Below are 24,947 nucleotides of genomic sequence, written 5' to 3' on the forward strand. Positions count from 1 at the left end.
ATTGAAAACTTAGGGGCTTGGGGAGACAGCATAATCATGCAAAAGACTCTCCTGCCTGAGGCTCTGAGGCTCCAGATTCAATCCCCAGCACCACCATAAACTTGAGTAGTGCTCTGGTCTTGATCTCTCTCTCAAATTAAAAGAAAACAAAAAAACATAGATGCTGTAGTTGATAACCTTGAATACTGTTACATGCTTTTGCTTAGGTTCAATACAATGACAACACTAAAAGGTCCAGTTTTGTTTTATCACTATCTTAGTCTTGACTCTCCTGTGATTCTTGGGTAGACCCTTTGATGTTTGGTATTGAAGCCTTAGGGGTCTGTTCAGTTCTTCTTGCTTTTTTTGTTTACTTGTTTGCTGTTGTTATTGTTTCCAGAGCTATGCTGAGCTCTGATTTATGATGGTGCTTGAATTTAGGGCCTTCAGTGCCTCAGGCATGAAATTCTTTTCATAACCACTATGCTGTCTTCCCCGGTGCCATTTTTGTTTCACTTGATCACTATTTCAAATCTTCTAAATAAACAAATCCATGCTGCACCACTAAAAATGCAGAGAAAACTCTCTAGAAATGTCTTCCAAAGGATGGAGCTCTTCCTATGCTAGAAGGACACTGAAAGTCAATGTATTTAGACTCTGACTGCATCTCCCAGTTGCCTTAATTTAAAGGTCCCAGTCTCGGCTTTTTATGGATTTGTTTAGGTTTCCTTGTAGGCCTCTTAGGAATCACAAGCTTCTTTACTCCTTAACTCTGTACTTCAGTACTATAATTGGAGCTCGTTTGTTGCTGTAATTCTTTCCTAGTGTTACAGTTTTAGTCAAGTATTCTTTCCCTCTAGAGCCATTAATTATTGCCAGTTTTGAAAATATCTTTGCTTAGTGTGTGTTTTCTGCACCCAGTGTCAAATCATGTCATTGTTTCCTATTCTTACCCTTTGTGAAAAGATTGCGTTGCTTTTTCTGCTCAGAATATGCTATACCCTTTCTAAACTCAGTAGTATAATTTAGAATATCTTTGCCTGTCAGTTAAAAAGTCAACATTTCTCTGACTGCATAGTTGGCATGGATTTCACTAATTTGCAGTATACGTCTCAAGACAGAGGCTTTCACGTGTGTTTCATTTACTATTAGTTATGAAATTAATTGTTACTGGAGCTAATTATAGTCTATACTCGCTGAGGATTTACCTATGGCTTATAGCATGTCACAGAAATAAATTATTATCCAGTGACTTTGCTGACATATAACATCAAAAACGAGGATACTTCTTCATATGTGACAGAGTGTGGTCAACAATTTATTCTTATTGAATCTTAAATGATATTTCTTGCATTTAGTCCAGTAGCTATTTTATATCTTAGTTAAATGACTACATTGTTATTAGAAAAAACCATAACATCTTCACACACACACACACACACACACACACACACACACACACACACTCTCACTCACTTCCTCTATTGCCAGTTAAAGAAAACTACTTAATTACTATTTTGCAAAAAGTTACAAACACTAGAAAAGATTTTGAAATGAAATCAAATACCTTCCAATCAAAACTTATTTAGTGCCCTTGCCAACATCACCCCTGTGTAGGTAATGGAGAAGAAACATGACTCTGGATTCTAGAAACTTAATCCAGACTTGACTTCCAATTTCATTATGCTGGTTTTTTTTCCTCTCTAGTTCACCATCTAACAAGAGCATGTTCTCCATGAGGAGGGCACCAATTTGTGTTTTAGTGCTTGGAATTATGTGATTTATCCTAAAGTCATCTATTTCTAAAAGTAGCCCAAGTCTACTTCATTATATAAAAATGAGGTCCACTAAAATTTATTATTATTTCTCTGACTATAAATCAGGAAATATATTTAATATACATTGCCTAAGAACTGACATTTTAAGCCCTTTAGCTATGTGTTTCAATAAATGTGTTTCCTTACTCATTTACTGCTACATTTTGAATCATTGCCTCTGCCCACATGACTGCTATTGCTCCCTCCAGCCTGAATGAACCCATTTTTTTTGACAAGGGTGTGAGATCTTATACAAAATCATAGAAAATCTTGGCCTGGGCTACTCAAAATGCTTGTTTGCAATTTATCTTCCTTTCTTCGAATTTTCAAGTGAAGTTGTTTTTATTTAATCTTTGTTTTACTTTAAAAAAAAAACAGTAACTCAGGGGAGGGGTGTCAGGCGATAGAGTAGTGGGTTAAGCGCCAAGTGCCCATGGTGCAAGGCACAAAGACCAGCCTAAGGATCTCACTTGGAGCCCTGGATCCCCACCTGCAGGGGGTCACTTCACAAGCCATGAAGTAATTCTGCAGGTGTCTATCTTTCTCCTCTCTGTCTTTCCCTCCTCTCATGCTTTCTTTCTGTCCTTGCCAACAACGACATCAGTAACAACAATAATAATAACCACAATGACTATAAAACAACAAGGGCAACAAAAGAGGGGAAAAAATAGCCTCCAGGAGCAGTGGATTCGTGGTGTAGGCACCAAGCCCCAGCAATAACCCTGGAGGAAAAAAAAAAACAGTAACTCAATGTGTTTATTGTGTTGCTGCTTTTACATTCTCAGGTATTTTATTGATTCTACCTGACTGGCATACAAATATATGTATCTATATACACATATATATGTGTGTGTTATATATAGAGATATATCATTTGTGAGTTTTAAGTTGATTTGGTGTAAAATTATTCATATATAATTTGTGAGTTTTAAGTTTGTAATTTCATATAAAAATTGTATATCCCCAACTTTACAATGAAAGTTTATAACATTGGCTGGAATCTACAGAAATGCACACTGAAAGTGCATGTTGATATGTTGGTAGCCTAAGTTAATTTCAGGTATTAAACTGTCGTTATGAAGGTTTCCCAGGGTAACCCACAGTATATCTCCAGTCTGCTGTGGGATGTCTCCCGAGATAAATGTCATTCCTTGTGTGTGTTTCTCTCAGGAGGTCGAGTTATGTCGTGTTAGCAGTCAGGAGAAGCTGGGCCTGACAGTCTGTTACCGAACAGATGATGAAGAAGACACCGGCATTTATGTCAGTGAGGTAAGAAATGTGGAGGGAAGGGGGGGAGAGAGAGACTGCAAGGAATGGAGTGAAATCACTCACAGTAAGAAAATCCTTGGGAGGTTTCAATGTGAAGGATTGGCCATATTCCAGTACTTGTCACTTTCAATTAGGAAAGTAAATTATGTTACCCAAGCAATGTAATTATTATGAGCTTGTTTAATGGGGATACTTTCACCACAGACTCCTGGTAAGGAAAGTACAAAAATGGTCACACTGCTTACTTATGAATAAATTCTCAGAAGTATGCAGCAGGTAGAGCTGAGTTTTTGTTAGCAAGCATTTGTCCTTCTACTTTCTTTTATCAGTTCTGTTAACAATAGTACTGAGAGATTGTACATCTGATACTAAAACACTAGGGATTGATAATTTTGAAAATCCAACATGTCCATTTACCAGTTAGTTTTATTTGTTTATTTTGAATTCCTCCTTACTGAAGAAGCTCAATAACAGTATCTAAGCTCCAGGTGTGCATCACTGGAAATCAGTCTATGGATATGCTACTTAAATTTAACCACCCAAAGCGTAATTTTTGCTTTCACCCCACATTTATCCCAGCTTGATTTTTTTTTTTTTTGAAGAATGCTTGGTTGGTTTGTTTATTAACTGATTTCTGAGAGACACAGAGAAAGAAAATCAAAGAGTCACTCTATTACATGTAATGCAGGGAATCAAACTCTGGACCTCATACTTGCTGGTCCAGTGTTATATTCACTGTGCCATCATGTTGTCCCCTCCTCTTGGTTTTATTCAGTCCCATAACCACTTTCAAAAAGTCACTTAAATGTGAAATATTATCAATGTTAATTACTTTGAAAAATGTGAAGTGAAATTTATTTTTATTATTATTAGTAGTGTGTGTGTGTGTGTGTGTGTGTGTGTGTGTGTGTGTGTAAGGTGTTGCTGAGCTCTCATGCATGCATGATCTCAATACTCCTAAGCCAACTTTTTCATTCAGATAGTGAGAAAAAGGAGAGACACCATGGCCCAGGACACCTTCCATGTGATGCTAGGCTCAAACCTGGACCACATGTATGACTAGACACATCCCTTACCCAATGAGATCTCTCTCTAACCCATTTTTGTAGGTGATTTATTTGAATTTCCAAAAGAATCATTTTTGAGAAGTGGTTGGATATGATTTTTAAATTTCATATATGTGTGACTTTAAATTATATATGTATACATATATAACTATATATAAATATATATTTAATATGTAATTACTGTTCTATGTTGTTCCAAGTTTTCTTAATTTAATTTCTAAAAACTTACTGTAACAATACTTATCTCATTGTCTTTATAAAGGTGTTTGATTGGGAAATGGGAGGGCAGGACACAGAACTCTGGTGATGTAACCTCATACTTTTCTAACCTACTATTAATCACAAATTTAAAAAAATAAAAATAAGATAATTGGACTATGACAAGGCTAACATAATTCCCACACTTAGAAAACTTCAAGTTCTATAAATGTAAATGTTGCGCTATAAATCTACCAAAGAATTTACTTAGGACCTCTTACAGTGGAAAGACCTTTTGAGAAGATGACTTACATAACTATTTTAAAGGTATAACTGTAGTAATCCCTCTGATAATGGTAAGAAAGTATGGGAGTGGGGAATTCTGAAAACCACATGAATAAAAGGATGAAAAAAGGAGAGAAAAATGGTCTTCAGGTCAAGTTCTGTTGTAGTTATCTTTAACTTTTTTAAGTTAATTCTAAAATAGTCCACTTATTTTCAAAAACAATCAGGTTTTACAGAGAAATATTTGGCATATACCCTATAATTCAATGGACAGTACTGAGTTGGCATTTAAAAAATATATTTATAACAATATTTTTACATTCCTGAGGGAGTTTTATATAACCATTTAAAGTATGTATCTTCTCCATTACAGGTAGATCCAAACAGTATTGCGGCAAGAGATGGACGGATTCGAGAAGGGGATCGAATTTTGCAGGTATGGAGTATGGCTGTTTCTTATGATTTCGTATTATCTATCCAGCAATTTTCACTGTATTTTGCTTCATATAAAATATTGGAGAAAAGAAAATGCCTTTGCTTCTGGACAATAATGTCTTCCAAACCAAAAAAAAAAAAAAAAAAAAAGCATCAGCTAGACCCTTATTTTTAAAGGAAATATGATGCCATTTATTATTAGATACTAGGTAATAGCTAATGATAAAGACATAATCTGAACATCAACATCCAGCTCCACCACTTACTTAGGCTTAATTTAGAGCTCAAGTAATATTCCTATTTCCTCATCTTAAAAATGATAATAATAAAACATACTGTTGAAAAGGTTAACTATAATTATGCACATGAAATGCCAAGTACAGTGCTGGTGAGTAATGAGCATTAACTGCTGTGTTACTAGCTGCAGTTAGTTTTTGCTGCCTTTTACAGAACAGATTAGTAAACATAGATCCCAGTAGTCCATTAATTAATATAAGTGTAGGATTCTGAAGTATCCATACTTGGGACAGGTGGAAGAAATGTTTTTCCCCATGTGAAAACAGAAACTATGTATAAGGAAAGATATCTCAAGCCAAATAAGAAATAGCTTTCAAAGCTGATAACTCTGTCTTAGACCTGCCTTGACATGCCCTTTTGAGTTCTTTCCCTTTGGGAAAGGATACAGAAAGACAGAGTTCCCTAGCCTTTTGTCCCCAAACTAACCCAAAGAAAAAACAAAGGTCATTCAGGGACTGGTGAGATAATTCAGCTGAGAGTGGTTCTACCCTGGAGGGAGCTTGGGTGCTGTGGTATCTCTTTCTCTCACTATCTTTCTGTCTGAAAAAAAACTGGCTCAGAGTGATGATACTTTAGCAATAACAAAAACAAAAACAAAACCCAAAAAAAGGAAGGAGAAAAAAAAAACAAGGAGGTCTGGTCTGGTGGTGGCATAGCCTATTAAGTATACATAGTACTAAGCTCAAAGGCCAGGGTTTGAGCCCCTTGTCTCCACCTACAGCAGAATGCTTCACAAGTGGTGAAGCAGGTCTGCAAGTGGCTGGCTATCTTTCTCTCTGCCTCTCTGTCTCCTTTCCTCTTTCAATTTCACTCTGCCCTACCCAATAAAATGCTGGGGGTGAGGGGAGGAAAAAATAAATGGCCACCCAGAGTGGTGGATTCATAGTGCTTAGCACCAATCCCCAGAAACTAGAGGCAAAAAAGAAAGAAAGAAAGAAAGAAAGAAAGAAAGAAAGAAAGAAAGAAAGAAAGAAAGAAAGAAAGAAAGAAAGAAAGGAGGGAGGGAGGGAGGGAGGGAGGGAGGGAGGGAGGGAAGGAAGGAAGGAAGGAAGGAAGGAAGGAAGGAAGGAAGGAAGGAAGGAAGGAAAAGCTAGTTTCACAGTTGAGCTTACTACAATATGCAATTGGTCTAACAGAGATGATCATCAAAAAAACCGATAGAGAAAGCTATAAACTGCTAAAATATTTTGCAAAACTTTTAGCCCTTGTGAAAGTTCTGCAGTTTCTTCTCTTCTTTCCTTTTTTTTTTTTTTTTTTTTTTTTGATTTTTATTTTATATATGAGACAGACAGGAGGAAAGAGAAAGAACCAGACATCACTCTGGCACATGTGATGCCAGGAATCAAACTCGAAACCTTATGCTTGAGAGTCCAAAGCCTTATCACTGTGCCACCTCCTGGACCACAGTTTCTGCTTTTCTTTACTAGACATAAACCCCTGAAGAAATTTGAGTTCCACACAAATGGATAAAACACTGGAAAGAAAAAAATGTGTCAAAAATTGACGGGGTATCCTGTCTCCTGTGTAAGATAACAGCTGCATACACAGACTATTAGAGTGCAGTGTCTGACACTGTCGGGACACGTGTGTCCACACTGCCTTGGGCACACTCCAGAGGGTCACCCTGCCCAGCTGCCATTACTCTTTCCTGCAGAGTGACCCTCACTGAGTCACAGCACTTCTTTTCCTCCTCTTTCTTGTCTAGCCCAGTGCCATGTAATTTTCTTCTTTGTTTTTTATCAAGGACTTTATATCAAGACATAAGTCAATTTCAAGCCCCTGGTCCCCATCTGTGCGTGTGGCTGGGAATGAGAGGGGAGCTTCATGGGCAGTGAAACAGTGTTGCAGTTATCTCTCTTTGTCTCCCTTTCTTCTCCTTCCATCTCAGTTTATCTCTGTCTTTATGCAATATATAAATAAAATATTTTAAAGACTCCACTTAGGAAAGAAAAAATATGAATTGGATCATTCATGATTCTATAAATTTTGTAGAAAGCTCAGGCAAGAATCTATAATTTTTACTTCAGAAATCTACTTTAGTGATGATCTCTGGCTAAATTAGATGGAATGTGTGTCACTAGATATACCTGGGGAAGGAAACTGAATTAGGGTATCAAGACTTTTTTTTTTTTCCTCCAGGGTTATTGCTGGGCTTGGTGCCTGCACCATGAATTCACCGCTCCTGGAGGCCATTTTTTCCCCCTTTTGTTGCCCTTGTTGTTGTAGCTTCTTTGTGGTTATTATTATTGCCATTGTTGATGTTGTTCATTGTTGGATAGGACAGAGAGAAATGGAGAGAGGAGGGGAAGACAGAGAGGGGGAGAGAAAGATAGACACCTGCAGACCTGCTTCACCGCCTGTGAAGCGACTCCCCTGCAGGTATGGGGAGCCGGGGGCTCGAACCAGGATCCTCACATCCTCCTGTGCCTTGCACCACATGCGCTTAACCCACTGTGCCACCGCCCGACACCCTCAAGACTTTTTCTTTTCTGCTAGCATCTTCTCAGTGTCTTTCTCAACCACATGTAAATAAATGAATGAATAAAGCAATGCTATTCCAAGAATAGTGCATAAGATATAAAAATAAAAACTGTAGCAAACGTCTAGTAACAGAGCTTCATTAAGCAGTAAAGGTATCAATTTAGTGATAAATAAGCATCCAAATAAGCAGTTTCAGAATATCTTTTTTTTTTCCCAATTTGGAGATGTGTTGTTTGCTTGCAATTATACTTAAATATACTTAAGAGGAGATGACTGCCTTTTGATGCTCAGGGTCATGCTATACCCAGGATTCCTTGGTACAGTGCAGTAGGTTATAGAGTCGAATGCCTAATAACTAAAAAGTCTGAAATATTCTGTATCTCCCCTTTAAGTGACCCAGGATGGCTCCATCTTCTGATGTGTTGAGTCCCTACCCTATGACTTTGTTTCCTTGTTCCAGCAGCCACTCCTTCCTCTACTCATTCTTTTCCCCATACCTTCTACCTTCTGCTAGTTTCAGCCTTTCTTGCTAGTTACTCATCTTCCTACAGTCTACATACACACATGCAGTGAATAAAATTATAGCTATTAGTTCCAGAGCTAAAGTTGGATTAAAAAATTGTTAAAATTCGGAGGTTCCAGCTGGCCGGGCTAGCTTCACGGGCGGGTAACAGACTCGAGGACACACGGCTGGGCAGGGAAGCTGTATTTCTTTATTCAGAAACAGCGATTCATAAACTAACCCAAACTAATCACCAAACAGAACTCTCTTGCATCTTTCTCACATGGCGGCGACAAGAACTCTCGAACTCTCGAACTCTGGAACTCTGGAACTCTCTCAGGGTTCCTTGGGGTGGGGACAAGCGGCCCGCGAAACTAGCAGGACTGAACCAATTTTCTTGACAGGGGGAGAGCAAGAACAACCCAATGTAAAGCATACAACAGTATACATGATTGCATGTTTGCTTATACTGTGTTTTGACATTTCCTTATCTTTAGCTATATTGTGAACAGATGAAACTTTTCAGATAAAATACTTGCTGGATAAAATAATAATTATAATTATAATAAGCTTTTCTTAATAGAGTTGGTTCATTGAAGAAACAACAGCCCAGAGTTGATAAAGTATGCTGTCTGCCTGCTTACTTTATATTCAGTGACAAATATGTCACATTTAATGAATAAAATATATGTTTACATGAAAAAGCCTAGAATTCAACCTGTCCACACATCCAACAAACAGAGTCTTAAGGGTGATGGTGAAATTATAGTAAGTAAAACTGTGAGAAAATTGTACCCATAGACAAATTGCTCCCATATGACTGATGAGGAGATTATGGGATACCCGATAATGAACAATTAATGAGTCCTTTTCCAAGGAGATGAGAGTGAAAGAAAGAGAGGCTTTACTTCTTATCCTTGAAGCTTCCTGACTGGCTTTCATTTCAATGAATCTCTTTAAAGCAATTGTGATTTTAATTTCCTGTTCAAGATGTCCTACATAGTATGCTTTGATGGTCCTGCCCTCATTCAGTAGCTTAGATTTTAGAAATGCAGCCTCGTAGATGCTTTTACCCAATGATGGAGAGAGATTAACATATAGTTGGGGTTATGCAGAAAGGAAACCACAGATTTCATGAGAACATATTCAAGTTTCCATGTGTTATTTTCTCTACAAGTTCCTGGAAGTAAGTAGTCTATTGCCAGAAACTTGTATAATAGATATGCCCCCAGAAATTAATATGGGGAAGTCCTCTCACATAATTGCAGCGTTGGAGAACAACAAGACAGTTGATAGGAAGGAGTAAAGACCATAGAATCAGCTTTTCAAAACCAAGTCTTACAATCTCAGTTTCTCTTTGGAATAGTAAACAGTAATGTTCAGTAGGGAAAGCCTAATCTCATGCTGGTTCCCAAAGTCATCAATGTCACTACAGTTGACTCCCTAACAAAATTCTTTAAAAACTCAAATGGTGCAAAAATAAGGTTTCCAATGAGGTTTCTCTTTCTCTGTTCTACACCCACACTGATCCATCCACAGCTGTCCTTTCTACTCTTATTTTCTTCCATTTTGATAGCTTATTTCCCCCTATTTCTGTTCTTTCTTCTTTTTTTAATTCTTTTTTAAAAAAATTTATTACCTTTATTTATTTATTGGATAGACAGCCAGAAATTGAGAGAGGAGGGGGGAGATAGGGAGAGAGACAGAGAGACACCTGCAGCCCTGCTTCACCACTCACAAAGCTTTCCCCCTGCAGGTGGGGACTGGGGACTCGAACCTGGGTCCTTGAAGACTATAACATGTGCGCTCAACAAGGTGTGCCACCACCCATCCCCGTGTTCTTTCCATCTCTATCTCTCTGAATTTTATTTTCCTTATTTCCAGCCACACTGAAATGAGAATGCATTTAAAATAAACATTACTCTTTATTTATTTTTATTTGTTATTTATTTATTTATTCCCTTTTGTTCCCCTTGTTGTTTTAAACATTACTCTTTTAACGAGCTGGAAGGTAGGTCAGTGGTGGTGTGTGTAAGGCTTACATGAGGCCCTGGATTCAATACTCGTTACCACATAAAAGCAAGGAAAACAGAAGGACAAGATAAAGGGTCATAAATGATGAAGCAGTACTCCAGCAAATCTGCAAGAATATATAATCTTCTCAAATAAGGAACAGGAAATAAAATAGTGAGAATTATATTTGAAAAATAAAAAAGGGGCACACACAAACACTATGTGAGATTATCCAACGAAGTATCTTAGAACCAAATGTGTATCTGATCTATTACTGATAAATAGGTATACTGTATATTTACTACAACAAAAAATCACTGTGAATTAATATGAACCCTCAAATTTCAAATTAGAACTTATCTAACCCTTACTTTCAAACTACATGAAATTGGGAGTAAAAGAAGTAACAGAATCCATCACTTCCAATGTCTTGACTTGAGAGTGAGAAAAAGAATTGTACAAGGAGTCCTTACAATATTACAAGAAAATGGTCCTTTCAATATAGGCTTATAAAAAGATATGACGTACAGGATATGCCCGTCATTTGATAATTTTTTTAAAATTTTTTATTTAAGAAAGGATTAGTGAACAAAAACATAAGGTAGAAGGGGTACAACTCCACACAATTCCCACCACCCAATCCCCATAAACCCCCCCTCCCATGGTAGCTTTCCCATTCTCTAGCCCTCTGGGAGCATGGACCCAGGGTCGTAGAGGGTTGCTGAAGGTAGAAGGTCTGGCTTCTGTAATTGCTTCCCCGCTGAACATGGGCGTTGACTGGTCGGTCCATACTCCCAGTCTGCCTCTCTCTTTCCCTAGTAAGGTGTGTCTCTGGGGAAGCTGAGCTCCAGGACACATTGGTGGGGTCTTCAATCCAGGGAAGCCTAGCCAGCATCCAGGTGGCATCTGGAACCTGGTGATTGAAAAGAGAGTTAACATATGAGGCCAAACAATTTGTTGAGCAATCATGGATCCCAAGCTTGGAATAGTGGAGAGGAGGTGTTAGGGAGGTACTCACTGCAAACTCTAGTGTACTTCTGCTTTCAGGTATATATTTTGCAGTAGTTTATGGATACGTGTGCACATAAGCTCTCTCTCACAGAAACTGGTGTATATCTAGATTATGGGACTTTGTTAGAAAGTGAACTACCTGGGATGAAATTAGAGTGTACTATAAAAGGAAAGGTCTCACCCGAGTAATGATGTTGAAGGGTTGTCATTCCACACGTGAAGTCTCTGGATACAGTCTAAGGTGAAGCATATTGAGGTGGCAATCGTTGCTTTGGTTAGGTTGTGATCGGCGGATGCAATAATTTTTGGTTCGGATTGGGAGATACATACAGGAAAGTGGGCCCTATCCAAGGGTTCCAGGACTGGGGGAAGTAGGGGCTCTATAGAAAAGATGTGAGGTTCCTGCTGTCTTAGGGTTCAAAAAGACAATTGATAGTTAATATTATCATCACTTTATTTGTTAATTGGGTTAACTTTGAAAAGTCCCTTTGTTATGGTTTGCTGTACAGTACCCAGTATCTTGTATATAGCTGTGCTATTGGATGCTTCTAATCTACTTGGTCTAGGCTTTTGAGAGAGTCCGCATATCAAATACACAGCCTATATATTAAAAAGATTCGGTTTGTCTTTTGAGAAACTTTGAGACATACAATTGATTTTCCCCCCTCATATTAATTAACTACTGATTTATATGTCTACATTTTGCTAGGAGTGTACATAAACACCATTCCCACCACCAAAAGACTGTGACCCATCCCTCCCACCCACTCCCACCCCCCACTGGCCCAGAAAGTTGCATGTCTGCCCCTCACCACAGGGTTTTTACTTTGGTGCCCTACTTACAATTTGGTCAGGTCCTGCTTTTAGTTTCCCTTTCAGATCTTCTTGGTCAACTTCTGTTGATGAGTGGGATCATCCCATACTCATCTTTATCTTTCTGACTTAGCTCACTTAACATAATTCCTTCTAGCTCTGTCCAAGATGGGTCAGAGAAGGTGGGTTCATTGTTCTTGATAGCTGCATAGTATTCCATTGTGTATATATACCACAGCTTTCTCAGCCACTCATCTGTTGTTGGGCACCTGGGTTGCTTCCAGGTTTTAGCTATTAGGAATTGTGCTGCTATGAACCTAGGAGTACACACTTCTTTTTTTGTTGGGTGTTATGGAGTCCTTGGGGTATAACCCCAGGAGAGGAATTACTGGATCATATGGAAGGTCCATGTCTAGCCTTCTGAGAGTTTTCCAGACTGCTCTCCACAGAGGCTGGACCAATTTACATTCCCACCAGTAATGTAAAAGGGTTCCTCTGTCCCCACAACCTCTCCAGCATTTGTTGCTGCTGTCCTTTTTGATGTATGCCATTCTTACAGGAGTGAGGTGGTATCTTAGTGTTGTCTTAATTTGCGTATCTCTGACAATCAATGACCTAGAGCCGTTTTTCAAATGTTTGTTAGCCTATTGGATCTCCTCTGTAGTTAATGTTTTGTTCTTAATCTGCCCATTTTTGGATGGGGTCATTTGCTTTTTTGGTGCTAAGTTTGCTAAGCTCTTTATATATTTTGGTGATTAGTTTCTTGTCTGATGTATGGCATGTGAAGATCTTCTCCCATTCTGTGAGGGGTCTCTTTCTTTGTTTAATAGTTTCTTTGGATGTGCAGAAGCCTTTCAATTTGATGTAGTCCCAGTGGTTTGTTTCTGCTTTAGTCTTCCTTGCAATTGGGTTTGATTCATCAAAGATGTCCTTGAGGTGTAGGTGGGAAAGTGTTTTACCAATGTTTTCCTCTAAGTATTTGATTGTTTCTGGTCTGACATCTAGGTCTTTGATACATTTGGAGTTGATTTTTGTTTCTGTAGAGATAAAGTGGTTCAATTTCATTCTTCTGCATGTTTCAACCCAGTTTTCCCAGCACCATTTATTGAAGAGAGCCTCCTTTTTCCATTTAATCCTTTGGGCCCCCTTATCAAAGATTAGATGTCCATAGGTGTGGGGATTTATTTCTGGGCTTTCAGTTCTGTTCCACTGGTCTGTGTGCCTATTTTTGTTCCAGTACTATGCTGTTTTGATGATGATGGCTTTATAATATAGTTTAAGGTCTGGGAGTGTGATGCCTCCATTTGTGTTTCTCTTCCTTAAGATGGTTTTGGCAATTCTAGGTGTTTTCAGGTTCCAGATAAATGATTGTAGTGTTTGTTCTATTCTCTTAAAGAAGCTTGGTGGAACTTTGATGGGTATTGCATTAAATTTGTATATGGCTCTGGGGAGAATATTCATTTTGATGATATTTATTCTTCCAATCCATGAGCATGGGATATCTTTCCATTTCTTGGTATCAGTTTCTATTTCCTTGAGTAGCGACTCATAGTTTTCAGCATACAAGTCTTTCACTTCTTTGGTCAACTTTATTCCTAGGTTTTTGATAGATTTTGCTGAAACAGTAAATGGGAGTGATTTCTGGAGTCTTCTTCTTCAGATTTAGTGTTTGCATAAAGAAATGCCACTGATTTTTGTACATTGATTTTGTAGCCTGATACCTTGTTATATTGCCTAATAACTTCCAGTAGTTTTCTGCTGGATTCAGGGGATCTTTTTTATTCCCTCTCTCCCACGTTTTTTTTTATTTGATAGGACAGAGGGAAATTGAGAGAGGAGGAAAGGGAACGATACATCTGCAGCACTTGTTCCATCGCTTCTGAAGCTTTCCCCCTTGCAGGTGAGGACCAGGTCCTTGTGCATAATAGCCTGTGTTCAGCTGGGCACACAACTATCTGTCCTGCTTGAAACTTTTAAAGTCTAATTTTCTGACTACATATGCAAGTGAAAAACATTAGTGATACTCATTTGATCAGAGTAAGAAGGTCCATCAAGTGTAATTCTCCCTTTGTTATTGCCTGCCTTCTTCATGATAAATATACATAACAAGAGTCTAGGAATAAAGATGATTCACTGTTGTCCAAAGTTGAGATTTCTGTACTCAGTTTAAGATAATTACAATTGTACTTTTATGTCAACCACAATCACAGGGAGCCACAAGGAGAAATCCTTAATAGTTTCCTTCTTGCTTTCAAGTAGAAATCCTTTGTGAAAGATGTTAGATCAATCATTTAAAAAAATTATTTGTACAGCCATATTTTCTAGCTAATTTATCGAAATAATTAATACTTATTATAGCTAGAATTATTTGATCGCTTTAATTGGAATTTCTTTCTGTGTGTTTAAATTACACGTCATGGAAGAAAAATCTCATTTGGACAATCAGTCAATAATAAGACAGATTTAAAGACTACTTTGCCATACCTGTGAAGCTGGTTCAAGCCCAAGCCCTATCACATTGAAGGAAGCTAACATACTCTGGTTTCTCTTTCTGTCTTTCTCTTTGTCTCAAAAAAAAAAAATTAAGCCTGAAATAGTGAAGTCTCAGAGATAGTCAAGTGTGTGTGTGTGTGTGTGTGTGTGTTATACATATAGATGGACATGTATATCCAAACAAAAAGTCTGTATTAAGTAATAACTAAGTATATTTGAACATAAAGTAATGTTTTAATTTTTTAATTTTTATTTATTTATTCCCTTTTGTTGCCCTGTTGTTTTATTGTTGTTGTTATTGATGTTGTTGTTGGATAGGACAGACAGAAATGGAGAGAGGAGGGGAAGACAGAGAGGGGGAGAGAAGATAGACACCTGCAGACCTGCTTCATTGCTTGTGAAGTGACTCCCCTGTAGGTGGGGCATAAAGTAATTTTAAATGATGCAAATTTTAGAACATATTTTCTGTGTCTCTAAAACTTAGGGAAAAAAGATATTTCAAATGCCAATGGAATATTTTCTTCTTAATCAAATTTTTCCTCAAGTTTATTTTCACTAAGAATTCTTATAGAAAACCATGTTTAATATGTACTGGTTTTTTATGTAGATATATACAAAAGATGAGTCTTAAGATATTTCACTAGTATGTTGTTTCCAGAAATGAGCAGTTTTTAGAAATAACTGGAGCTTTGGGGAGGATATCACTGATAATGAACTCTGTCCCTTCTTTTGATTAGTTAAGCACTAAAAGATACCCTAAGAGGAATTTGGGGTAACTTGAGTCAGACTTGCTGAAAATATGAAATGATTGAATAAAAATGCAATCAGCCCTGGCCTGGGAGCACTGCCTGGTTGTTGCCTGGTGAGAGATAATACTGCAACTCTCTAATTGGCTCGCAGCAAGCATGCAGGATGACGGATTTCAGTTGTGGTATTGCCAGTCCGCCTTTCCCCAGCACTATTATCTCAGAGTGACACTTCCATTACTCTGAGCAGAGAAAGATGAACGTCACCTGTCAGGGGCTGGTTAATTGTGTTGCTAGATGTATGTTGCCAGGGCGCAGGTTGGACATTTATGAACATAACTGCTTCCTCTGATGTCCGCCATCCTTCAGGGATCGATATGGCTCTTACAGTAAGCGCGTAATTGAGTGAAGGCACTTACCACTGAGGGGCTAAAGATGAGCCCATTGTGTGAGCTTCATTGTCCATACATTTACCATAAATGAGCTGATATTTGCCATTCATTGTGTGCAGCACTGTGGAAATGGAAACTAATGTGCCACTTTCATTTGTTTTCTAGATAAATGGGGAAGATGTCCAGAATCGAGAGGAAGCGGTGGCACTGCTATCAAGTGATGAGTGCAGGCGGATCGTGCTGCTGGTGGCAAGGCCAGAGATTCAGGTCAGGCCGGAGAGCAAAACTCTCAATGAGACTTGCCTGAATTTGATATTCATTATCTGCTCTTCTAGATCAAATCATCATCATGGATATTTGTAAAACCAAGTATACAAAATGTAATTGGGTCATCTTTTCCTAACTTGTCATCCTTATCAAAACAGATGCAAGGTATATCCCCTCCTGCACTGTTCCACAGAGTGGCAGCTAACCATCGTGTTTTTTAAGAGGAAGGGTGGGGACATCGGGTGTGTGTGCGCGCACACACACACACACACACACAAATGAATCTTTATTCTCCCCTTGTGTGTGCTACTCACTTAACTGAATTTATACCAAAATTGATGAAATTTATGATGAAGACTTAATTCTTTTTTATATTTATTTTATTTATTTATTCCCTTTTGTTGCCCTTGTTGTTTTATTGTTGTAGTTATTATTGTTGTTGTCATTGTTGGATAGGACAGAGAGAAATGGAGAGAGGAGGGGAAGACAGAGAGGAGGAGAGAAAGATAGACACCTGCAGACCTGCTTCACCGCCTGTGAAGCGACTCCCCTGCAGGTGGGGAGCCGGGGTTCGAACCGGAATCCTTATGCCGGTCTTTGTGCTTTGTGCCACCTGCGCTTAACCCGCTGTGCTACAGCCCGACTCCCGAAGACTTAATTCTATGTGGATCTTTCCATTGGGTTTTCATCTCAAAATGTTTCATTAACATATTGTAGTAATTGAAAGACTCTCTACTGAGGAAAATATTAGCATATCCTTCTAATAGCCTTAATCCTTTTAGAAAACCTTTGTCAGAGGAAGTAACCTATGCAGCATCTTCTGGGTCCATGTATATATAAACCAAATGGATTTTGCCAGATTAGTAAGATCATGTGTCTGGCCAAAAGCAGAATGATATCAATAATATCTGTTAGAAGAATTTTCCCCATATATTTACAGAGAGAGAGGTTGTGATCATAGAGTGGTAATGGGGGAAGAAAAGTACTATTGGCACTCTTTCTTACACCCTATTTATACCCCTCCACAATGCAGAAAGGTTATTATTTTGTCACCATTCTATCCATCTGTCAGGAGTTTGAGTGAAGTGGGTCATATCTGCATTTGTCTTCCAAGTTATTGATCTGATATTTTTTTCAGACTCAGTAACTACATACAATCTATAAATTACATTGAGTCAGTGTCAGGCTGAATTCAGACTAGAATATAGTGGTTATAAAAGATCGCCCTTCCCGCATATATTTCCTTTATGCCCTTCACCATTCTAAATGGTTCCCATAAAGTCTGCCATCGCCCAGGGCAGAGGAAGGTGAAGCACCAGAGGTTTGCTGGAACAGAGAAGGGAGCCTACACAAGCAACTGGACTTCCTAACATGGGACTGAACTTTTGAAATGTTTAAACTTGCAACAATTACCTACCAAGAAAGTTTGCAAACCAATTTCATTCACAGACCACATTTCTTTTGAGAAAATAACAGAAAAAAAAAAACTGTAGAAAAAGTCATACGAGTAAAACTCATGGCAATCTGTAAAGTCATCCCCATTATACAAAATATATTTTGAAGTTATAATGCAGTCTGCCTGACCTTTCCATGTAACTTCTGGTGATGCACATTAATTTTGAATTAAAACCATTTCTTTAGACTGTGCTGCAGTAATGGCTAGAATAGACCATGGAAAAATAGAATTTAATGACTTAAGACCATCTCTTGTTAATCTTTGATGGGATACATATGCTTGAAAAAAACCAGTGGTCTTTTCTAATCTGACTACTTTCCTGATCCAAAAGAGTCAATGTTCAAAGATAAATTTTCAGACAAGACATTGTTTCACAGATGATTATCTTGGGTCTGTCTGCCAAAATCAGAATCATCTTTAGCCCCTTGATCCTAAAGAAGCCTTTGTGATACTGCAGTAAAGCAAATTGCCTTTATAAAACCAGATTTTAAGAAAAGCAATGCAAGGAAATTTATTTTAACACCATACTCGAAAAATATAATTCAAGCAGTAGCTGCTATAAAGTGGCAAGAAAAGAAAAAAACAAAAATCCAAAAGTCTTATCTTTATATCAAATGTGCAACATATTTTTCTATTTCTCATTACTGCATTTTTGCATGTATATTTTACTCAGAGAGAATGTAGGAGTATTGCTGTGTGGTTTCCCTAGCCTTTTCCATTTTTTATCGTGTTCAATATTCTATATTCTTGGAAATGATCTTCAGAGTTTCTGGGGGCAGTATTCTCCATCTGTGTGGTATTACCAAATAATTCAAATCTTTCATTCCATGTCAATTTTTTTAAATCTTCTGCCCATTTTCTTCCTTAAACCATTAGAGATATTCTGTCCTTTTCCTCTTCTCACATTGAGGCAGAGAAGAACCTGGAGCAGAGGAAGTTAGGCGCTAGCTCATCAGGTTAAGCGCATGTGGTGCAAAGCATAAGGACTAACATAAGGATCCCGGTTCGAGCCCCCAGCTCCCCACCTGCAGGGAAGTTGCTTCACAGGCAGTGAAGCAGGTCTGCAGGTGTCTATCTTTCTCTCTGCCATTCTGTCTTCCCCTCTTCTCTCCATTTCTCTGTCCTATCTGACAATGATGACGTCAGTGACAACAACAATAACTACAACAATAAAACAAGGGCAACAAAAGGGAATAAATAAATATTAAAAATTAAAAAAAACAGAAAGAAAAAGAAACCTTTGGGGGGAAAAAAAAGAACTTGGAGCAGCTATTTCTGAGGCAATGAAATGCCACCCCTGTGCACTGCCTTGCCCACTGATTCCCCCTTTGGAATGATAGTCCTTCTTTTTCTGCAGTGTGGCACTAGGGAAAGGTCTGTCTCTGACACAGCATGAGACTCACATTGCACCAAATGTACTCACAGGTTGAAAGGGAACTACAACAGGGACATGAACCAGAAGAAAAGTTCCATGGTTGTATGATTTTGATCTTCAGTATGGAGGAAAGCCTAATCCAAATGAGTGCACGGCAGTGGGAAGGTAGTGCAGTGGTCAAGTGCAGGATTTGCAAATGCTGGGATCTTAGTTCTTCAGCACTGCATGTGCTAGAGTAATGTTCTGGTTCCCACTCTTTCTCTCACTGATAAAGAAATCTTTGAGGGCCAGGTGGTGGCACACCCGGTTGAGCACACGTTACAGTGTTCAAAGACCCGCTTCAAGCCTCCAGTCCCCACCTTAAGGGGGAAAGCTTTACAAGTGGTAAAGCAGTGCTGCAGCTGTCTCTCTGTCTCTCTCCCTCTCTTTCTCCCCCTTACCTCTCAATTTCTGGCTGGCTCTATCCAATAAATAAATAAATATAAGAAAAAAATTTAAAACGTATTTTTTTAATTTTTTTATTTTATTTATTCCCTTTTGTTGCCCTTATTGTTTTATTGTTGTAGTTATTATTATTGTTGTCATCGTTGTTGGATAGGACAGAGAGAAATGGAGAGAGGAGGGGAAGACAGAGAGGAGGAGAGAAAGACAGACACCTGCAGACCTGCTTCACCGCCTGTGAAGTGACTCCCCTGCAGGTGGGGAGCCGGGGCTCGAACCGGGATCCTTATGCCGGTCCTTGTGCTTTGCGTCACCTGCGCTTAACCCACTGCGCTACAGCCCGACTCCCTAAGACGTATTTAAAAGAAGAAAAAATAAACAGGGAGTAGGGCGGTAGTACAGTGGGTTAAGCATACAGGTGGCGCAAAGCTCAAGGACTGGCATGAGGATCCTGGTTCAAGCCCCCAGCTCCCCACCTGCAGGGGTCACTTCACAAGCAGTGAAACAGGTCTACAGGTGCCTTTCTCTCCCCCTCTCTGTCTCCCCTCCTCTCTTGATTTCTCTCTGTCCTTACAACAATGATAGCATCAATAACAACAACAATAACTACAACAATAAGACAACAAGATCAACAAAAGGGAATAAATATTTTTAAAAAATTAAAATAAACAGGCACAGGTGGGAGCATAATGGTTATACAAAGAGACTCTCATGCCTGAGGCTCCAAGATCCCAGGTTCAATCCCCCACACTACCTTAAGCCAGAGATGATCAGTGATCTGGTTAAAAACAAGCAAGCAAACAAAAAACAGGCATATACTAACCACAAGTGTTAACTCAGGGACCTATGGGGTTACTGAATAAGAAAAGAATTATAAGATAGCATTAGTTTTTTTTAATTTTATCCTCTATATTTTCTCTACCCCTATTAAATAAGTTTCAAAAAACTCATTTACACCACTCACTATACTAATAATAGCAAATATTTTATGTTGACCAGGTTAAAAGAACTGTCCTTAGTGTGCTTATAAAAAAAAATAAGTATTTCTAGTCTTAAATACTTTATTTTGAAGTGTAGCATATATAGCTGTGGGAAACTTAAAAGGGAGTATAGAATGTAAAACTTGTTAGCGTCTAGGGAGACAGCATAGTGGTTATGCAAAAAACTTTCGTACTTCAGGCACTGAGGTCCCAGGTTCAATCTCCAGAGCCACTATAAACCAGAGCTGAGTAGTGCTCTGGTTGGTGTTTCTCTCTCTCTCTCTCTCTCTCTCTCTCCCACTCTTCTCTCATAGAACACTTTTTTTAAACATTAGAAAGGCCACTGCTTTTTTATTATTTATTTATTTATTTGTTATTGGATAGAGACAGAAAGAAATTGAGACAGAAGGGGCAGATAGGAAGAGAGACAAAGAGACACCTGCAGACCTGCTTCATGACTTGTGAAGTGATTCCCCTGCAGGTGGGAGCCAGGGGGTTGAACCAGGATCCTAACAGGTCCTTGTGCTTTGTGCCACGTGCACTTAGCCCACTGTGCTACTGCCCAACTCCCAGAATAAACACTTTTTAAAAAGAATGTAAAACTTGGACAATTATAAATTGGTTTGACTTTATGTTGTTAGCCAGCTTAATTTCCATAGTTCATTTGCATATCGAAGTCAGTGGGGTGGACCTTGGTCAAGTTATTCAGGCTACATTAGGGTAAATTTGGTAGGCTAGAATAAATGCTTTCCTTAAATGAGGCCCTGGATTCAGTGCTAGTACTGCTTGAGTGAGCACCAAAGACAAAAATGAGTGATGGTAGGACAGTGCTTTAGTCTCTGTCTCTCTTTCTCATATAAAAGCTGGGTCACCGAGGTATGCCCTGGTTAGAGTGTCTGCTCTGTTCGGTGTAAGCACTAAATAAAAAGAAGGAAAATAAGATAAATAAGGACTAGTAAAAGTGTCTATATTTTGGCCCCCAGTCAAATTTGAGGTGATTCATCTCCATATACTCTTTAATAAAGCAACTTTTGATTGCATCCATATTAATAAATCTAATATGTACTTTCAAAATGCCAGTTCAATGGCCCTTTCTGGTAGGTTTTGTTTTGAGATTTAAGAAGCTTAGTTATTTTTAAAATGTATTTCATCCATCTGTTTAGTAGTGAAAGCACCTTGAATTATCATTCTTAACTCACTAGAAAGCTGATGTTTTCAGTCACACAAACGAAAACTGAGTTCTGACAATAATTCAGTTAATTTAATCAGCATAGTCAACCAATTTATGTAATCCAGCTCCAAAACTCCACTTTGAGGCAAATCATTTGTATTGACTGTCAACACTCATCACATTAGCAATGCAGCCATGAGTTTTCCACTTCACTTGTACTGAGAAGCCAGAGATTTTTTTTTTCAGTTTAATTTGTATAGATAAGACTCCCACAAGAATACTTGTATTCAGCACCCATCAACAGAGCCCCCATGCTCTGCACCATTCTACCAGTCTCAGAGGCAACATTTAGTGTGTTTTTAGTTGAAACTGAGTTTTAGAAAATAATGAATAAATGTACACACCGTGTAGGATTACTTTTGGGAAGGAAGAATAATTCAGATTTTTTTTTTCAGATAGAATAAATATGTGTATTTTTGGCTAGCAACCATCTTATTAATTTGGCAGCCATCCACCTAAAAGTAAAAAACACAAAATAAGGATAACTTTAGTGGGATGGAGCCTGTTTTGTGTGTAGTCACAGTGGGGGCCATTGTTAAGGAGAAAAAGTCCAATTGTCTCCTGGCCCTATTAACATTTCAGTTTTTTTTTTTTTTTTTTTAACACTGAGACTGTTGGAGGTAATGAGCATGACAGCTGTGGTTTATGCAGGATGCTTTTCATATATTTTGAAAGACAGTAATGTTCTGTGCCATGAGATCTGCTCGGTTATGAGAGGAAATCTGTAGCCCTGTTTCAGGAAAGGATAAAAGGCATAAGAGTCCAATTTTTTTTTTTTATCACCTTTTCTTCCTTCTGAGAGGTGAACTATCGAAGGCTGATATTCTGAAGAGAATCATTATGATAAAATGGAACTAGTCAGGCATCACCATTTAAGTTTACCCTATTTTAGCATGAGTTTTCACTAACCTAATATAATGTACTAATGTATAATGTACTATTCTCTTGCAGCTGGATGAAGGCTGGCTGGAAGATGAAAGGAATGAATTCTTAGAGGAGTTAAACTTGGAGATGCTGGAAGAGCAGCATAATGAAGCAATGCAGCGTACTGCCAATGAGGCGGAGCAGGTAGAACAACAATTTGAACTATATCTTTTGAAATGTTGCTAGTTCTTTTTTTTTTAATGTACAGCCAAAATAGAGTGAAAAAACAAAATCAAAGAATTTGATCAAACATCTCTATAATGATACTTTTTGAGAGCAAATGACCATCTCAAATGAAGCAGAGAGAATATACTTTATGAAGATATTTCTAGTTGGAAAAGATCAGGGACCATTATCAGTAGAGTATTCAAATGTTGACCCAGACACTGTTCAGCCAATTCAGGAATAACAGAAATCTGTGTTGTTTCTCCAGTGTCAGTTGGAAATAAATTATATCTCATGCAATAATACCTCTTTCCCCCAAAAGTAACTTTTTATATATTTATTTATTTATTTTCCCTTTTGTTGCCCTTGTTGTTGTTATTTAGATAGGACAGAGAGAAATGGAGGGAGGAGAGGAAGACAGAGGAGGGAGAGAAAGACAGACACCTGCAGACCTACTTCACCGCCTGTGAAGCGACTCCCCTGCAGGTGGGGAGCCGGGGGCTTGAACCGGGATCCTTATGCCGGTCCTTGGGCTTTGCGCCACGTGTGCTTAACCCACTGCGCTACCGCCCGACTCCCATCCCAAAAGTAATTTTATATCTTAAAATATTATGTCCACTTGCATATTGAGGTGACTATAGAATATTGATGACATGATATAAACCATCAGTCTTGTGTGTGATTTTTATATCATGAGTATACTTTTATATCCCCAAATAGGAATAGTTCTTCATTGAGATATTGGCATCATTGTGCCTTAGGTCCACATAGGAATGCAACAAAAAAATTCTGAGCTGCTAATATGTCACAGGTGCCACTCTTGGTCCTGAGGATTCAAAGGAAAATACACATAGTTCTTGTCCACAATTAATTCACAGGTAATAAAAGATTTTAGTGTGACTTGTAGTAGACTCAAGCTTATGAGTCTGTCCATATTTGTTGTTTTCCTTTTGGAGAAAAACAAGATCAGTATGCCCAAAGTGTTTCTTTGTTGGATTTATGTCACTTACTCACTTCCCTAATATACTGTTATTAACACTTCTGCTGTCAGTTTACTGATTTGTTTAATTATCATTCTTATTTTTAAATCTTTTTAAAATAGTTTTTATTTATTTATTATTGGATAGAGACAGAAAGGAATTGAGAGGGGAGGGGGAAACAGAGAGGAAGAGAGACAGACACCTGCAGCCTTGCTCCACCGCTCATGAAGCTTTTCTCCTGCAGGTGGGCACCAGGGACTTGAACCTGCAACCTTGCACACTGCAATGTGTGTGCTTAAGCAGGTGGACCACCACCTGGCCCCTCATTCCTATTTTTAATGTTAATTATGAACTTATCCAAAAAGATAACTAAAAAAGTAAAATAATGGCAGATAATTTTAGAAACATAAACAGTCTGTCTCTTTTCCAATCTGAAATGATAGAGGATACTAACATACTAGCATCCCACGACCAAGATATGTGTGTGTACTTTTCTAGATGTTAAGTAAGTCATTGGATTGTACACTGCAATGTCAATGTGGCCCTGAGTGCTGCATTTTGCGCACATCATGGGTGCTCACTGGTCACACCGTACATAAGCAGCAGTGCCTGCTCAGGAGTGATGCTGATACTTTTTTTTCACTATAGGTAGGACAGATTGAAATTTTTATTTATAGCTACAATATTAGCCACAAATAAAGATATTTTTTGGTGGCAGCTGCTGGGTACTAGCAAGAAAGTTCTTGCTTGAGGCTTTTCTCTTTCTTAGGTACAAAATATGTCCTGTTTCAGAATTGACAGGAGGACGTTGGAATAAAGAAATAAGGGAGAAATCCTGTCCAGGTGAAGTGATAGGATGTCAAATGCTGCCAACTCACCAGGTGTAATACAAATGCAAGGTCTTCTTAGGCAATACTAGACATCCCTGAGGTTACATTCTCACTGTGTGGAAATTTTTCTCCACTGTGAGACTGAAAAAAAATGATGAGAACTAATAGAAACCTTTAAAAGTCCTTTGCCCTTGTAAATAAATAAGATTACAACATTAGAAATGTTTTGGTAGAAACACTGTCACAACAGGATTCTGTAGAGAGATGGTAAATGACTGAATAGCTTTACATTAGGAAACAAGAACTCTATAGATTTTAGCCTGGAAAAGCCTTCTTTTTATTTGCTCACAAATTAATGACAAAAAAAGAGGCCATAAATAAAAGTATACATATCCATATTTTAAAGCCAAAATACAGAGCCACATAGAAGTTCATCTTTGTATACTGCTCATGGTCCTGTGGCTGCTGTTGATACCATCTGTACTATTATCCAGGTACAC

The 24,947-nt window shown here is 38.3% G+C and overlaps 1 protein-coding gene across 5 annotated transcripts in view; it reads left to right on the forward strand.

The window, feature by feature from the left end:
- The window catches only part of PDZRN4 (PDZ domain containing ring finger 4), a 410,716-nt gene that overhangs the window by 380,777 nt on the left and 4,992 nt on the right, over nucleotides 1–24,947 (forward strand). For all 5 annotated transcript variants that reach the window (XM_007531152.2, XM_060191555.1, XM_060191556.1 and 2 more), the window contains 4 exons: nucleotides 2,967–3,065; nucleotides 4,989–5,051; nucleotides 15,964–16,065; nucleotides 22,500–22,616. In XM_007531152.2, the coding sequence (XP_007531214.2) occupies nucleotides 2,967–3,065; nucleotides 4,989–5,051; nucleotides 15,964–16,065; nucleotides 22,500–22,616 (381 nt within the window). The remainder of the gene's footprint in view (nucleotides 1–2,966; nucleotides 3,066–4,988; nucleotides 5,052–15,963; nucleotides 16,066–22,499; nucleotides 22,617–24,947) is intronic.

This window comes from Erinaceus europaeus, chromosome 5 (genome assembly GCF_950295315.1).
Source record: "Erinaceus europaeus chromosome 5, mEriEur2.1, whole genome shotgun sequence".
Lineage (NCBI taxonomy): Eukaryota > Metazoa > Chordata > Mammalia > Eulipotyphla > Erinaceidae > Erinaceus > Erinaceus europaeus.